Genomic DNA, 17,465 nt, shown 5'->3' on the forward strand with positions numbered 1-17,465 from the left:
ACTCATACACTCCTTTCCATATCCTCATGGCTGTTAAACGTTAATAACTGAAAAGAGTTGAATGCACACACTGTCAGGAGTGCGTGCAGGAGCCAGGCCCTGTGACCAGTAGGGCTTCGCAGGACTGGGGCTTTCCTAAGTTTGTTCTGAAGAGGCAAGGCATGGCCGTACAGGTGAGGCCGATTGGTAACGCATAGCACCCGGTGGCAAGAGCAGCATTTCCCTTTGGCTCTTTGCCACAGCAACACGCTTCCGGACTCCCATTCCTGCTCCTACCCCGCCAGTCCCAACGTCCTCAGCCGGGACTTGGACCGCCCATGAACCGGACCATGACACACTTGAATGCAATGTTTTTTGACAAGAAAGGGCTGTTTATTTCTCAGCTTTCTACTTTTAGTTACTGCAGTCTTTGCCAGCTTACTTCAGGGTAAGCAATACCTTTTTTATTGTATCAGAATTGTCTCTGTCCCCACTACTGTATTTTTCTGTGTATAAGATGCCCCCGTATATTAGGAAAATAGGGGAAGTTGCCTTCAGTTGTTGAGATTTTGGGGGGGAGTTTTGCCCATAGTTATTGAGCTTCTTTTATGGGGGATTGCAGAAAATCGCTGACCCTTGCACACAGCCTCTCAGCTGTTCCCTCGCCAGCAGAAGCTGCCAATTGCCCTCAAAATTGTCACAGCGACAGCAAATCAACTTCAGCCCTTGCCACAGCGACTAATTACACACCAAATAGTGATGACAACCTCCGGCTGAAGGGACCAACCAATCCCACATCCCCACTATGCACTACCCATGTATAGGACGCCCCCCGCCCCCCATTTTTGAGATAATTTTTAAAGAAAAAGCCCTCGTCTTATTCCAGGATAGTGCATGGCATCTTGTCTGCCTTCCTTCTTACAGTCTTCCTTTCAGAACTGGATGTTTGTCATAAACCAGGGAAGTATCCAGAGAAGCTGCTCCAGTGCTATAAGACCCAGCTTTGTCTTCACTGTCCACAGGGCACATGTCTTGGTGACACCATCTGTAAGAGTTGCCGCAAAATCCTTTGTGTACAACTGATTGAAACTGGAAATCTGGTTTTAAACTTTAAACCCATCAATGATTCTCCTACTGCATTAAGCAGAGGTGGTGGACCCTTGGCCCTCCAGGTGTTGCTGAGCTACATCTCCCATCAGCCTCAGTCAGCGTGGCCAATCATCCAGGCTGGTGGGAGTTCTAGTTCAACAACTTATGGCAGGCCATAGGTTTCCCACCAGGCTAAAAGTTTGCAAGAAACTGCCCTGATGTACCAGTATGTTGGAAACTAAATACCATCTCTTTGCCATAAGCATCAACATTTAATATTTATATTTAGTGAAGAGTTCTGCCACCCATGTTCTGGAGCCTAATGATCACAAGGCACGTGTGGCCCCTTTAGAAAACCAAATAGTTCAGGGCAGCCTACTGGATAGATTTGACTGACCACTCTGAAATGCTTATGTGAGAGTTGACCGCCTTCCCACCAATATCACACAGCTCTGTCCTCTCATTATGTCCCTCTCTTCCTTCCTTCCCTGCATGCATACAGCCTGGCTCTCTTGAGCCGCATGAGAGGTTGTCCAATCTAAACTGCTCCTTTTCAGCCTTGACAACTGCACTGACTTTCAACATTCCAGGACTGCCCCCCTTTCTTAAGCAGTAAAAAATATGAATATGTCTCTGCCATCTCAGAAATGGCTTTGGAGGATGGACTAAGCTTATTCAATACCTCTGAGCAGTATAGATGTCTGTGGCTGATGCATTCGGCCTGGCAGCATATTCCAGCAGGAGAACTCCTATGTAAAGCAAATATATAGGTGGTTAACATTACTGAACCATCGTCCAAGTAACATTATTCTGCTACAGCAGGGAGGGGAAACCTCAGTTACAGGAATCAAATATGGCCCTCAAGCCCCTCTTAACTTGGCCCTTAAGACTCTCCCTAGACCAGGGGTCAGCAAAATTTTTCAGCAGGGGGGGCGGTCCACTGTCCCTCAGACCTTGTGGGGGGCCGGACTATACATTTTTTGGGGGGAGGAAGGAATGAACGAATTCCTATGCCCCACAAATAACCCAGAGATGCATTTGAAAGAAAAGCACACATAACTCTCCCTAGACCCACCCCTCGCCACCCTTCTGTCACATCCTATTTGCATGTTTAGGCTGGCTGGAGTATTCCCTTGAACTCTAAAAATGCTGCTTGCTGGAGGACAGGGGTGCGTAGAAGCTACTCTATTGTAAAAGCTAACATTTACATTTATTTCTCCACCACTTTGGGTTCTGGCCTTACTCATCACAGAGTAGTCTGTGAATATCCCCCACCCCCGTATACACCTAATGCCACTAAAGTAACAGCAGTCCAAAGATCCAGTGCCATCTCTTTCCCACCCCTGCCCACGGAATATTACCCCTGCCTGGTCTTTGCTCAAATTAATTCCAGAGGCAAACGCTGAAAAATGGGATTTAAACTAGAAGGTAATGAAGATAACATTGCCTGAGGAAGTAGTCAATAGATCAGGTAGCCACAGGTGGTGAAACAGATAATGGCAGTGATTGGGAGCAACAAGGAAAGGTGACCTGGCCATTGGTTTCTCTGAAATTACACTGATCACTGGCAGCCTGCTTGCTTAGAACTACAGTAGTTCACACAGACAGGAGATTGTGCATCAATGAAGCGATCACCTCAGTGATAATGAACGATGAACTATGATGTGCTGGCTTTCCAATAAATTCAGTTCTGCGCTGGAACTTAAATCTTTTTGATCTCCATTGATTTGGTGCTACCCTCTTGTGTAGTGCTATGTGACATATGTTGTTAGTTTTACTGAGGGAGCCAGACTCTCCTTTGTATTGGGAACTAGAACACATTTTGTGCCTGTCAGAAATCCTCTTTTGATTGTCACGGTATTGGAAACAGCTGTTTTTCAATTATGGATTTCTTCTCCCTGTCCCAAAGTAAATTTATTGCCTCTTTTACATTAAGACATTTTACACCTGCCTGAGATGAGTCACTTGCTATGTGGCTGTGCATCCAGTCAAAAAAAAATGCCACTTTTAAATCATTGGTCATAGACTCGCAGTGCAGAGTTGGGTTGGAAGATCACCCAGAAACGCCGAGGGATCATAAGCTTCAGCCTACTGCACTGAATTCTAAATCATTCTGTAGTAAACTGGCAAAGTGATTATTTAACAGCATTTTTCATTACCTCCATAGATCCGTGCCAGAGCATAGGCAAAGTCTCTTGCAAACAGCTGCATCCCGGCTTCTCCCTTTAAGCTTATTTTCTGAGTGAACTGTCTGAGTTTGTGGAGAGCATTTTGCACTATTTGCACAGAAAGTTCCAGTTCGGAGACACTAAGCGCCACCTTCAACCTGGCCTGCAAGGAAATCAGTCATATGGTAATCAGTGTTTCTCGAAACAGCCAGTACTGCTGTCCAATCTAAACCATCTTTTCAGCCGTTAGCAAATCTTTACATTTTTCCCAGACAACTATGTTGATCTGAACAAGAAAGAGCCTTGGGGTACCTTAAAGGATTTACCGTTGTTAGTTTGACATAAACGTTCAAGAACTTGAGTCCACTTCATCACATGCGTAAGTGTTATCACATTGTGCAATGGGGAGAGGGGGAGTCTGTATTCCTCCAGCTATTGTTAGACTACACCTATCATTCCTGAATAGTGCCCATGCCAGCTAGCTGATGTAGACTCCAAATCCCATGTTGCAGATTCCCAACCACATCTGGATGGCCATGTCCCCCTCCCTTGGCATAGAATAAACACACATGATGTTACAAATGAAATACAAAAATACAGCTGGGATCAAATACGTTAAGCTCTGAGTCAGAGCTTTCCAAATGGTGTTTCGTGACATGTTAGTGGGTCGGCTGCAGTGTATAAGTGCATCTGGTATAAGTGCAGCTGGCTGCAGTGTATAAGTGCAGCTGGCTAAGAATCAAGCCGTCTATGCTGGATGCTATTGTCACCTCTTAATAGTGGCCTTCTCAACCTGCTGCCCTTTGCATTTTGGACTACAAATCCTGTTAGCCCCAGCCAGCATGATGGTTAAAAGTAAAGTGATTTCTTAAGTGCTTTGGCCTCTAATACACACACACTTCTATTCACAAACTCTAGAAAACAACAATTTGTCCTTATATTAATGATGTTTGAGTTTTGTCTCTTTGAAAACCGCTCTAGTGTGCAGCACAGACAAACAGCTGCAATCTCTTCATCACAGCTGAGGGCACAGGAATGGATGTGGCTTATGCACTCCTTTCCACCTCTTCTGCAATCTTAACAGTGGTTTAATGCAGCTTTACCCAACTTGGTGCCCTCCAGATGGATTCAACCGCAAACTAGGCTATGTTCAGCATGTTGGTTTTCCTGTATAAAACCCTATAGACCTTGGGACCACGATACCTTAACGTTCGTCTCACCCCCTATATACCCAGCCAATGAGTGTGCTCAGGAGGTTGAGGGCCTTCTGCAGATGCCATCTTAGCAAGAGTTTCATTCCACATACTGTAAGAATCAGGCCTTTAGGGTCCGGCCCCTGCCCTTTGGAATCTGCTCCATTTGAACATTAGGTGCCACCTCTGTTGCCTTTTTAGTACCTGCTGAAGACCTTCCTCTTTCAACAAGCCTTTTAAGTGGATATATTTTTCAGTCTGCATCTGTACTGGAATGGCTTTTAAGATATTAGATTGTTTCATTGCTTGCTTGCTGCCCTGGGCTCCTTTGGATGGAAGGATAGAATATAAATTTAATGAAATTACACACACACACCATCAGCCCCTGCCAGCACAACTCTGTTGGCCATGGCTGTTGGGAATAGCAGTCAAAACCATTTGGAAGGCACCAGGTTGGAAGGTAGGTATAGTTTAGGATTACATTGCTAGCAGTGACATTAACAGTAATGTGTCCTTATTGAGGAATGCTCACCTGGGCAGTAGAGAAAAATGCATCCAGCACTTTTCCTTGGCTCTTAACTAGGGAGCGCAGAACATCCAGAGAGAGGATATTGGTTGTTCCTTCCCAGATAGTTAGCACCTGTCAGGGAGTCAGAGAAAAGTGGGACAGCAAACAAAATTAAAAGGGAAGCCAAAATCTAAGACGTCGGGGAAAAGTTGAGATGTTAGACTAGTAATGGATGGAAGAGTAAGAACAACTGCATGTCACTCCAGATGAAACATTGCTCCTGAAATCTCTGCAATATATCAATCTCTGCTAATCTGTCACCCTCCAGATGTTTTGGACTACAACTCCCACCAGCTCCAGCATTCTATGGCTGTGCTAAGAATTGTAGTCCAAAACAACTGTAGGGCTCCAAGCTGACAAAGACTGAAGGAAATAAAAGTAGAAAGCTCATAAACAAATGGCCCTTCCTGGTCACAAAATACACTGGGCAGCAAGGATTTAGAGTTGGAAAATGGGTAGCAGAGGATGTCAAGATCTTTCCTGACAGCTGCTATCTACGTCTGTGAGGTTCCCACCCATACTATATTAACAAGCAGGGGAATAGCATGGGGGGGGGGGCACAGAGCAGCAGGCGCATGATATTTAGGGGGAATGACCCACACAGGGATCCCTATCCCACCATGTTAGCTGCTGGGGGTCTCTCAGCCCTGGAGCGTGGCCTGACTGCTGTGTCCCCAGCCCCCTTGCCCAATGTCTGCCTGGCTAGCGTCAGGGTGGGGTGGGGATTTGCCAGCCAAGGGCCTTGTCGGCCAGCCAGGCTTCTCCCTGCATGGGCGGGCAGCGGCATAGCCCAGGGCTGAACTAGCATGCAGGCTCCATGAACCCTCCATGCCCCATGTGCGCACACCCAGCAGTGTTGGTGAGGGAAAGCCTGGCATGGTGGGTTCTGTGTGTCCTGCCCCTGCCCAGTGCGCACTTGCCCCCAGCCGCCAAAAAAGAACAGAAGACCGCTGTTAACAAGTGCAAGTGAAATGGTGACACATGCCCCCTTCTCTTCTCTGATGATATGCAGTCTCACGAATGTGATTTGCAATAGAGAAGGGGTTGTCAAGGGCTTCATTTCATGTGTCTGCAGTGTATCGTGTGGTCTGATCTTAACCTGGCCTATATCTAATTTGTGGACAGACATTTTGGGGGTGTTGCTTGATCTAGGGCAGGGTGGGCACTGCCCTCCAACTAATATTTTTGAATGCTCCTCCCAAATATAGCCTCTGTTTGTGTTTGCATTACTATTCCTCGATAGTGCTCTTTGTAGCTGAGAACTGGTCCATCTTTCACAATCTGCCAGCTGTGTTCATTTGTTACAGCAGACGGAGGGTTGGGGCATCTTAGCAGACTTAAATCGGCATACTATAACAATTCATCTTTGAAGAAATAACATTGGCACTGAGGGATTGTATCTAACTCATGATTAACACCTGCCGTTAAATTTGAGTCCCTGGTATTTGGCGAGTAAATCCAGTTACAAGCTGTAGGGACACAGTATGAAGCTGCTCTTTCTAAGACATTCTGTATCAACAGCTGGTGCATTCTTAATCCTGGAGAAACAGATACAGAGAGTACATTTTTGAACTGCAGAACTTTTACCTGGAAGAAGAGTGAAAATAGCTACTTCTATTGTGAGCTTAGATTGCCGTGACAAGCGATGTCTAAGCTCCTGAAGACTCTAAACAATGGAGCCACCACCAACATTCTGAAGCCAGTTTTTGTCCCCTGCTCTACCTCAACAACACTGCTGTAGGATATAGGCTGCTGAAAGAAGGAGAGGCTGAGAAAAATGCCCTTTTTGCAGGGTGTGGGTGTGTGGCTTAATACCTGGGCATCCCGTAAAACTCCTGCCAGGCCTGTATCTTCCATGTAGCCCTGCCCTCCAAAACACTCCAGCCCTTCTGAGATAACCGCAACAGCCTGCAACAAAGACAAGTGGTATGTGCACATTCCCATTAACCTTGAACACCCAGAGATCTGCCCCTGGTCTCTGACCCCCTCTGACAACTTCATACACACATAGAGTGCCTTACAGACGTTTCAGCAAACTGGGGTGTGGGGAGGTGAAATGTGGCACATTTGCAATATCCCACTTTGCACTGGATATATATATTAATACAAAAGAATTGTAAATCACAAGGAACATGCTGTAGCTTTAACCATGCAACCATGTAATGATTGATTCCATTCACCTGCAGTTGTATTGAAGGCTTGAAGCAAGTTTGTTCATCAAGCTCTTGTGCTTCCTCTTTTGTGCTGTTTTGTCTGATTAGGTAAGGCATAGCAAGATACTTGTGATTTACAATTCTATTGTATTAATATACATTGTAATTTGAGTATTGTTTGCATCATACAGCCTCGAACTGATGAAGCTTTGTGGTGAAACCTGTTGCAAATCCGGAGGACAGGTCTTCTTTGATCTGCCCACCTGTGGCTATATAAGACCTACTGGGGAACATTTCATCCTATTCCTTCCTTCATCCACCCACGTTCGTTGCATCAGAGTGGTGTCATCTTTCACAAACTGTTTTGAACCTTCTGTTGGCATCAGGATACTGTTCTATGCTCAGCCACTTGTTGAATGGATCAGTTATTCAGACATTGGAACGTTCACCATGCATATAATGCATTCCATGTTTTTGGCAGAACTATTATTGATCTGCACATGGCATTGTAATATGTTTCTGTTTGTTTGAATGTCATTAGTCAATCCTTATTCAGTTATTATTCTAGTAAAATTCCTTTTACATTTATCTGCCAGTTTGTGGTGGTTTAGCTGGGAAACAGTGAGAAACCTGTATAAAATCTGGGGATGGGAAAGGCTTGTTGAAAAAGAGGATCAAGGCTAAGGGACCACCCTAGGGCAGAAGCCCATCCAGGAAAACACCTGAGTAGCTATCATTCCAATATTTTTATAATAGTTCCCTTTCTTGAATACGCTTACCCTGGCAGGGTGTTACCATTTCACAACCACTTGGCCATTAAACAATTACCAACTTTAGTTTTTTCCTTTCCTTTTCTCTTCTCCCCCACAATTAGTATCCGGCTCCTCTGTTAATCATCCCTTTTTGCTTCAGAGCCCAATATGTAACTAAACCATGAAACCAAATTCTAGGCCTTGAAACACTACTTGTTTCCCAGTGTAAAGTTTGGCAACAGGCGTCAGCAGCCGAAGCATGTGCTGGTCTTGCTCAGTGTCCTTCTTGGTTTCTTCCAGTCCAAGCAATCTCCCCATCTCCATCATCAGCAGGAATGCTCCTCGTGCTTGCACCTGCAGGAACAAGACAGCCTGGGATCATGTGGAGGAGCACACAAGGGTCTTACAACAAGTAAGACTAGGCTGGAGAAACAAGGATGTCATATTGGGCAAGGGCTGTAGCTGAGTGGCAGAACACCTGGTTGGCATACAGAAAGTCCCAGGTTCAATCCTTGGCATATCCAGGTAGGGCTGAAAGTGTTCCCTGCCTGAAACACTGGAAAGCCAGTGCCAGTTATTGTAGACAATAATGGACTAGATGGAAAATGATGTCTTACTCAGTATAAGGCAGCTTCCTATGTCTTAAGGATTTTAGCTTAGTGGTAGAGCATTTGCCTAGCATGCATTAGGTCCCAGGTTTGATGCCAGACATATCCAGGTAGGGCTGCCTGAAATCCTGGTTCAGTGCCAAATATATCCAGGTTCCCTGCCTGAAATCCTGGAGAGCCACTGCCACCACCTCTGGTCACTTCTTTTTGCACTCCCACTGGTAAGCCCCCACCACACCTCAAGACAGAGAAAAACCACAGACATGTTGCTTTTCCAAGGGAGCTGCTGGATCCAACAGAATTTATCTGAGGTCTGAAAAGCACATGGAGCTGAAAGAGGCTGTGAGAAAGAACCTCACTCTTCCAACTTCCTCCTTCGGCTCTATGTGCTTTTCAAGGGAGAAAGAGGAAACCACCTTCACCTCATGACCAAGAGGAACATGAACGTGGTGGGGAGTCTCATATGCTTTGTAGGTTGCAGGGGAAGACTTCAAGGTTCAAGGTAAAAAAAAACCAGCACCTCCAAATCCTCACCTCCATCCGAGCCAAAGTCTGCATGTGTAAAGGGTGAGCCTTCAGGGGTTTTCCAAAGGCTTCCCTCTTGGTGGCATAATCCCTTGCCAGGGTGATCACTCTGGAGACGGAAGGCAATTTTTAGCTAATTAAATGCACTTGACTATTTTTCCTGCTCTTGCTCTCGTATCATGCTATACTTATACTTTAGATGCATCATTTTGTTGCTCACATACTACAAACACCCTACCCCCTAGATAGCTCTGATTCACAACACAAAGTCAGGGAGGATTCTTGTTAGCTGGCAAGCCCACCGGGAGATCACTCAAATCTGGCTTCAGAAAGTGGCAGAATTTGGAGCAAGGCCTCTCCTGATGACCTTAGTGCCCAAAAAAGGTCACATGTGAGAAGACATGCCCCAAGGTCACAAAGGCCACAGCTCTTGAGAGGAGTGACTAACCTGTGGCCCTCCAGATGTTGCTGGACTACAACTTGCACCAGCCCCAGCCCCAGCCAGCATGGCCAATGGTCAGAAATGATGGGAGCTGTAGTCTAGCAACATCTGGAGCGCCTCAGGTTCCTCGCTCTTGCTCTGTGTAGACTTCTGATTGAGGTAGCTAATTGTAGCTCACAAGCAGTGGTTTTATTTGAGAGATAGTAACATGGAAGTTACCATCTGCACCATACACTGCAAGTGCATGATTCTCCCAAAGGAATCATGGGAACTGTATTTACTTCCACAATTTGGAAACCAGGAGTTTCTTAACAGCATTGTCACAGCCAACCTCATCTTACTTTAATGCTTATTCAGACAGCAGCATGATTCAAAGAGCCATAACTAAGAAGAAGAAGAAGAAGAAGAGTTTGGATTTGATATCCCGCTTTTTACTACCCGAAGGAGTCTCAAAGCGGCTAACATTCTCCTTTCCCTTCCTCCCCCACAACAAACACTCTGTGAGGTGAGTGGGGCTGAGAGACTTCAGAGAAGTGTGACTAGCCCAAGGTCACCCAGCAGCTGCATGTGGAGGAGTGCAGACACGAACCCGGTTCCCCAGATTACGAGTCTGCCGCTCTTAACCACTACACCAAACTGGCTCTCCAAGGCCCCAGTTGATCTTAGGGAAGGGGACATGAATTACCTTCTCATGACCGAAACGGCAGAAATGACATTGTGGATCCTAGTGATGGTCAGCATGTTTGCAATGGAAGCCACACCCCGGCCCTCTGCAGAGATCTGGAAGCATGAAGCAGAAAAAGGCAGAATGAGGTTAATTGGCATGGACCGGGTTGCAATTTAGTAAAAAGGGAATCTGTTTGCTTTCTCTCATGTTCTCCCTGGGGCATAAAAGCCTATAATAGCCTTTCCGCCTGCCCATAACTCCTAAGTAGAGCAGTGGAGCTCTGCACAAATTCCTCAGTCAAGAAATACGTACACACAGCACAGTTGCATAGATACATATCTAGCCATTAGGAAGGGAAGAGCAGCTCACAGAGTATAAACAATAGGAATGGGGTGAGGGGGCAGCTCGGTGAGCAAAACAAACCTGAAACATGCAAACGAACGATTGATGGAATTCTTTGGTAAGGATCTGTGTAACAGAAGCAGAAAGGGCATGAAGACCAAGGAATGAATTTTCGAGGGTGCCAGCGGTGGATGGGACGAAAGGCAAAAGTGGTCATGGACAATAAGCACTTTCAACACACACACCTCTTTATTCTCCATCCAGACAAACAAAGGACATTATTGGAGTTCAAGGACACAATCCACCCTGGCCAGGAGAAAAAACCTTGGGGTATAAAGCAGGGCCAGTTGGGTGTCTGGCCTGAGGAGTTTTAAGGCCCAGGGAGAGAGACCTGGAGCACCGCATTTGGCCTCCAGGTCTGAGTTCCCCATCTGTGAGGAGACTTTAAGGTAGAGGCCACAGGGTGCATTGGGAAATCCTGTGAAGGATGCTGAAGCCTCACCCCACCACCCTACCCTACCCGGGGAAGCAGAAACTGAGCTTTGGAGGAAGTTTTCCTCCACACCTTTTTCTTTTTGCTCACCTTGAGTGTCTTGGCTCCATTTAGGAGCAGCTCTGCGGTCGGCAGTTGCCTTGTCCCCAGCTTGTCTTTCAGCCGTTGTATCTCAATCCCATTCAGCTTCCCTTCCTCATCACGCATCTTCAGGTAGAACAGAGACAGACCTTTGGAGCCCTGCAGCCGAGAATGCAAAGGTGAGAAACACTGACTGGTAACAAGGAAAATGGAGCTAGAATAAATTCATTGTGCAATGGGGAACCTCCAGTCTGTAAACCAAATTAGGCCATGCAAGGGTTCTCTTTGGCCTGTGAAGCTGTTTTCTGCAAACCAAGCCCATCTGATCTTCACCTGACATCATATGTAAAATAAGTATGTGGCAGGTAAAGACATGGCTGTAAGGGAACAATCAGGATCCTTAAAGTGTACTACTCGGGATAGTTTCTTGGCAAACAAGGTGTGCTGTCAGTGCTGATCAGCTGTTCGGTGATCCTGCAGGGATTGGCTGTGCTACAGAGTTCTCAAGTGGGAGCTTCTTAGTGCAGCTGATTCCTGCCCAAAGTGGGTCATGCTATAAGCGCTGATCAGCTGATTAACACAGCAAGGCCCAATGGATCATGTGATGTCAGGTGAGTGGCAGGTAAGTGGCTCCAACGCCTGTCAAAATGGCCAGTGAAGGACCCTGTTTCTCACCCCACTTCCACATCACTGATTACTGCTTGTCAGCTGGTCCTTCAGTTTCCCAACTAGGAATCTGACCTGCTGTATTTGTCCATCAGCAGTCATGCTCCTTGCCAGTGTCAAAGTTATATCTGAATCGGTGGCTGAAGTAAACCATTTCAAGCCATGGAGACTGTAGCTGCCATCAGGGAGTTCCAGGGCAACTGTCTCTGTGCCACTAGCTGCAAGAAAAGAACACCCAGTCTTAGCTGCTGCTGATCTTCACAAATAACCAGCACTGGCTTCAAGCTGAAGAAAAAGCAACATTATCATTCAGCAGTGTAGCGAAAAAAGAAGCTGGCACCTCAGTAACTTTGGGGAAAGGCCATGGCACCTGCTTCATATGCAGAAGGTCCCAGAATCAAACCCCAGCATTTCTAGGTAGGGCTGGCAAAGACCCCTGCCCGAAATCCTGGACAAAAGATGCCAGTCCGTGTACATAATACTGACTCTGTATAACGCAGCTATATCCTACCCACCAGCAATGTTGCCATGGTGATTACTATAGGCCTGGCCTATGTGACATTAATAATAATAATAATAATAATAATAATAATAATAATAATAATAATAATAATTTATTTATATCCCGCCCATCTGGCTGGGTTTCCCCAGATGCCTGCGGATAGATCTGAGATCAGGTTTCACAGAATCACATGAGAAAGCATTAGAAACTATCATATTATATTCATATACTCATGGTGGTGCTATGAGTTAATTGAATTTTTAAACTGTGAGACTGCACATGCGTAGAATATTATCTTTCTTATTACCAGGCTGGTAAACTGTTTTTCATTTGTTCGTTTTCCTTTTCCATTAGAAATGTGGAAGCAGTTAAAAGCATGGAATGGAAGAGGCGTTGGGGTGGTGGGAGAAGAGAAATGTTAATAGTGCATTTCACAGCAGACGTTATACACATGGCCATCTAAAGGACATCTCTCCATGCCTCAACAGACCATTAGGCTGATGGTATAACATTATCTAGCTGCGCCACTACTCATTTCTTAAGGCATTTTGTATTGCAGTCTGTGTCAGACTTCCCACTTTGGGGCACACTTACCAACATCGGAGCCCCCTCTGCGTTCAGTCATCCACTGGCCAGAAGTCCAGAATTTGGCAGGGTCACGTGATGTCAAGTGGATAAAAACTTCTTGGAGGGGCTTGGGGATCCCCAAGGACTGTTGGGAATTGCAGGAAACAGACGGGAGAAAGAAAAACAAACAGGATTTCCTCTCCTGGTTCCTTCCACAGCAGCCCAAAGCTCCTTTGTCCTGTCATTTGTTGCTCCTCCCTCTTTAGTCCTCTGCATGCATTGGGAGACCAGGTAGGAGGAGAGCTGGTCTCAGCAGGAGGGGGGACTCTCTGGATTCTTCAGCAGCCTGCCTCATTTCTGTCTCCTGGCCCCATTCCTCTGACACCTCTGAGTCTCGGCTGCCCTCTGCCACAGCCTCTTCCGGCTCACTAAACCCTGTTGCTTATTCAGCTTTTGACACCTTCCTCTGACCCTGCATCGTTGTCCCACCACAAATGCCCTAGCTCTGAGCCTTCTTTGCCTGGTGGTTCCCTTGCTGGTGCCTCCCACCACTCCTCTGCATCCAACCAGTCCATGACAGTCAGGCAAGGGAGCTTCCCCACAGAGATTGTTATGTATTGAAGTTCTCACCCTCGGCCACTAGGGGTATTGTGTATATAGTTTCACTCTGCCTACTCTGGTGCAGTTCTCACTCAGGCCCACATACAAATGAAGGATTGAGAGTGCCACTCACAGATTGGGTAGTTAGAGAGAGTTGTTACTGTTGCATGTTACTGAGGACTATATAAGCAGGCTGGCTCAGCACTTCAGTTCAGTTCTGTTCCAGCCTGAGAATAAAGAGAGCTGCTTGGAGAATCACTGTGTCGTCTGCTATGTCCACCCACTATTTAATAGAGATCTTACACCAATAACTCCAAATAATCAGGCTTAGACTTCGGTCTTTTAAATTTCAGTGGTGCCCTGTGCAAGGCCAAAATTTGGCACCCCTTCCCGTGGCCCCTTGCCTTGCATTCTGCTCTATTCATTGTGGTGCCCTGTAGGCTCAGAGCCCAGTATGGTGGAACCAGTTGCGCTGCCAAAGATCTGCCTCTGAGACAATGACCTCAAGGTTTTTCAGCAGAGCTGAATCTAAGCAGAGCCCTGATGCCACATGTGCACCAGTTTTGCTAACTCCCAATCTGGCCTTATTAGGGGAGGCCTTGGGGAACTGAGGAATATGTCTTACATAGAGCCTGACCATTAGCCTAGCTCAGCATTAGTCTAGCAGCTCTCCAAGGTTTCTAAATATAGTGTTGTGGATAGGGGTTTTGTTTTTTGGTAAGGGAAATCTATGGGTAGGGTGTTTTACTTTGGTAGCAGCATCCCAGAAATGAACATCTGACTTAGTCTAATTCAGAGCAATACAACATAGTGATCTACCTGCTGAGCACTGACTTGTGATCTCACCTCTATTACTTTTGCTGCTCCATCAGTCATGGCCAGAGGACATGAAAAAATACCAGAAGAAGGTGCGAAAAGGTACAGTTTGGCAATCTGATGAATGCGGCTGTGGAAGGAGAAACAAAGGCTTGCTGAATTTAGAAATGCCAAGGGGAAAATATGTTCGTTCTAGAGAGATGTCAACTGGAATATAACTACACAAGAACACAAGAAGAGCTTGGCTAAAGGCCTATCAGGTTCAGCACTCTGTTTTCACAGTGGCCAACCAGATGCCTCAATGGGAAGCTCACAAGCAGGACATGAGTACAAGAGCAGTCTTCCCACTTCCAATTCTCAGCAAGTGGTGTTCAGAGGCATAATGTCTTCGACCATGGAGGCAGAACATAGCCATCGTGGCTAGTAGCCATCGATAGTAGCCTAACATGAATTTGTCTTGCTGCCTTTTAAAGCCATCGAAATCGGTGGCCAATCACTACACACTGTTCTACTGTGGGAGTGCTTTCGTCTAGAAAAGAGTCACTATCCCCACTGTAGGGACATTTCATTTTGAATGGCACTGGAGGTATAGGGAAATGTTCACCGCCCTGAGGTGTGGCCAACTGAGTCTGCAGGTGTCAACTAAACTGGTACCTCCAGTTAGAGTATCTCCTCTCATAAGCCTCAGCAACCAGCCCCTCCTCAGCCGAGATCTCCTTCATCCTCTTCCAGGCTGGGCAGGTGATAATTTCATCCACACGCCGCCCCCAGGCATCGAACTGCTTGAGTTGTGGGGGGTTTAACTCACACTCGCGTCCCAGGAGATCAATTTCATCCTTCACTCGAGTCCCAAACTGTTCAAGGTCCAAACTTACGTCAGCAAACACCTGCAAAGCAAAAGAATGTGGGCAGATGGACTAGTATTTATGTGTGTAGGTATGTATGTATAACTAAACTAACCTAAGATAAAATAAAACATCACAGCGAGCAGAACATAAAACAAAGTTTCGGGCTCCCTGTTTGACCTCACCTCTCTCTGGTACTGATCCCTTCAAACTGGGTACTGTATTAATGTACTGCTGCTATTTGAAATGTGCTTATGCTATAAAGAATGAACCCAGCTGCCTGTACTTTTGGACTTTCCTCAGGGACATGGCTTGGGAGACTGTCTTGCACTTTAAAAAATTACTACTAAATACAGTGGTACCTTGGGTTACAGACACTTCAGGTTACTGACTCCACTAACCCAGAAATAGTGCCTTGGGTTAAAAACTTTGCTTCAGGATGAGAAGAGAAATCGTGCTCTGGCGGCGCAGCGGGAGGCCCCATTAGCTAAAGTGGTACCTCAGATTAAGAACGGTTTCAGGTTAAGAACAAACCTCCAGAACAAATTGAGTTCTTTACCCAAGGTACTACTGTAAGTGCACATATATAATGACCCATACATAGCTCACCTTTCACCTGCTTCAACTAGCAGGGTTTCTTTTTATCTGTGGAAAGCAGCTTGGGAACAGGGCAAACTGCTGGCTTCTTACATAACTTTTAAGCATGGAACAAACACCTACTTGGCTTTTAAATCAGTAAAGGGCAAGATACTTTGCTGTAGTTCAGGGGAAGAGCACCTGCTTTGTAGACAAAAGGTCCCCAATGGCGGCTCCAGGGAGGGCTGGGAAAGGTTCCCTGTCCAAACCCCTGAAGAGCTGTTGCCAGTCAAATATAGAAAGGACTGAGCTAGACAGGCCAATTGGTTTCATTCAGTGGAAGGCACCTTCCTATGTAGGGTCAATTAACACAGCTGAGAGAACAGAACCTTTAGCAATGTACAAAAGATAGTGGTGGCTTGTGCAGTGGTCCTTGGTATAGGAATAGGAATTTTACTAACCTGTCTCTATTTCCATTTGTGAAATATTGGAGGGTATTCAAGGACAGCTTTGGAATTCTGTGTAGGCTGCTACATTTGGATGAATGGGGTGCTGCCCTCAAAGTCTCAGTCTGCCCTCACTTGCCTGCCTCCTTCTTACAAACTGTCTAGGGATTGGGTCCACCTGGCTACTCGTCTTCTTCTTCCTCCTCTTTTGTGTCCCAGTTGATCCTTGTAGAACTCAGCAGGGAGGAGGATGGGGACAAACCTAAAATTAGTTGGCTCTGGCATCACCTGCTGTGGGGCTCCCTGCCTTCCACTCTACCAGTCTCAAAGGGAACCAGCCACCACCAGTTTGGATACTACTCTTGACGTCCTATATGCAAAGGATGTAATGTAATTGCTTTTGTTTAAATCAGAGGAAGTAATCAAATCCATGTTAATAGTGCAAACTAACTGTGATTCTTGCATTGTAGGGGGTTGGATGAGATTACCCTTGAAGTACAATCTAGGAGTCTCTAGATGTCACAGAACATTGTGTGTGTGCTCGCACACACATTAAATATATAATATCTGTGTGTCTATACATATAATATGATATATAAAATACAGACCTCAGTGGGTAGCTGTGATTTCAAGTAATCCTGAAGAAAAGCATCTTCCAGGTATGGATTTCCAATCCTAGGCTGTTCTTGACAAAAGACCCCAATTTGTTTCCTGGCAAAAAGCTCCCTTGGGTGTTGTGAGGAGCATTTTTGATCCATGGGCTCCACTTACTGATTCCAGCCTTTGGAAAATGCCATTCGCCTCTTGCCCCAAGCTTTGCACTCTTGATTCCCTGCTTGCCCTAACCTTTGCAACCAAACTTTGCAGTATGACAACTTCGGCTTGCAAGGCGTTCACATCCCCAAAGCAAACAAACCAACCAACCAAAAGCCAACAAGCAAACTAAAAGCGGTCGAAGAAAGAACATATGGTACCGGGTGTGTTTGTTTCACCTTGCACCACCACCACCTTTCCAACAAGATGACTAAAAACTGAAACCCGCCTGAGGGTGTAGCAGTGGCCCAAATGAATGTGATAGTGAACCCCTATAAATCCTTGAATATGCTTGTATATAAATGTTATAGTAACCTGTTGCTTTAAGGAACTGATGATTTGGCAAAGAAGCCTTCCTCACTGGGAAAGAACAAGCAAATACATTGTAGCATCCATTTGGCTTTTTCTATCCTCCATTTCCTCTAAGTTGGCAGTTATGTTGCCATGAGAGCAAGAGCCTCTGCTAAACCAAATGGTACCTTTGCATTCCTGTGTTAATCCTAGGCTCTTTGATCCCCAATTCTTAGCGGGGAGAGGTAAATAGCAAGAGTTTTGGTTCCAGGATGTTTAAATC

General features: G+C 45.9%; 1 protein-coding gene across 1 annotated transcript; it reads right to left on the bottom strand.

The window, feature by feature from the left end:
• Nucleotides 1-859: 859 nt before the first annotated feature.
• On the bottom strand, nucleotides 860-16,869 carry LOC117039209 (acyl-CoA dehydrogenase family member 11-like). Its single transcript, XM_033136293.1, has 14 exons — nucleotides 16,687-16,869; nucleotides 14,866-15,098; nucleotides 14,242-14,341; nucleotides 12,823-12,940; nucleotides 11,802-11,944; nucleotides 11,070-11,219; nucleotides 10,163-10,257; nucleotides 9,045-9,144; nucleotides 8,116-8,256; nucleotides 6,813-6,905; nucleotides 4,962-5,069; nucleotides 3,228-3,399; nucleotides 1,751-1,817; nucleotides 860-1,024 (listed from the first exon to the last, which is right to left on the bottom strand). Exons 1-14 carry the CDS (start codon nucleotides 16,834-16,836, stop codon nucleotides 898-900), a joined length of 1,797 nt encoding a protein of 598 aa, XP_032992184.1. The 5' UTR covers nucleotides 16,837-16,869; the 3' UTR covers nucleotides 860-897.
• Between the last annotated feature and the right edge of the window lie 596 nt (nucleotides 16,870-17,465).

This window comes from Lacerta agilis, chromosome 17, assembly GCF_009819535.1.
Source record: "Lacerta agilis isolate rLacAgi1 chromosome 17, rLacAgi1.pri, whole genome shotgun sequence".
In the NCBI taxonomy this organism is placed as follows: domain Eukaryota; kingdom Metazoa; phylum Chordata; class Lepidosauria; order Squamata; family Lacertidae; genus Lacerta; species Lacerta agilis.

What these genes read in the sequence shown, in the direction of transcription:
- LOC117039209 (XM_033136293.1), bottom strand. Translation starts at nt 16,836, where the DNA reads ATGGATCAAAAATGCTCCTCACAACACCCAAGGGAGCTTTTTGCCAGG. An exon ending in AATCACAGCTACCCACTGAG is followed by an intron (nt 15,099 to 16,686) that starts GTCTGTATTTTA and finishes TTTGCTTTGCAG; the next exon opens with GTGTTTGCTGACGTAAGTTT. An exon ending in TCTGGCACGGATCTATGGAG is followed by an intron (nt 1,818 to 3,227) that starts GTAATGAAAAAT and finishes TGCTTTACATAG; the next exon opens with GAGTTCTCCTGCTGGAATAT.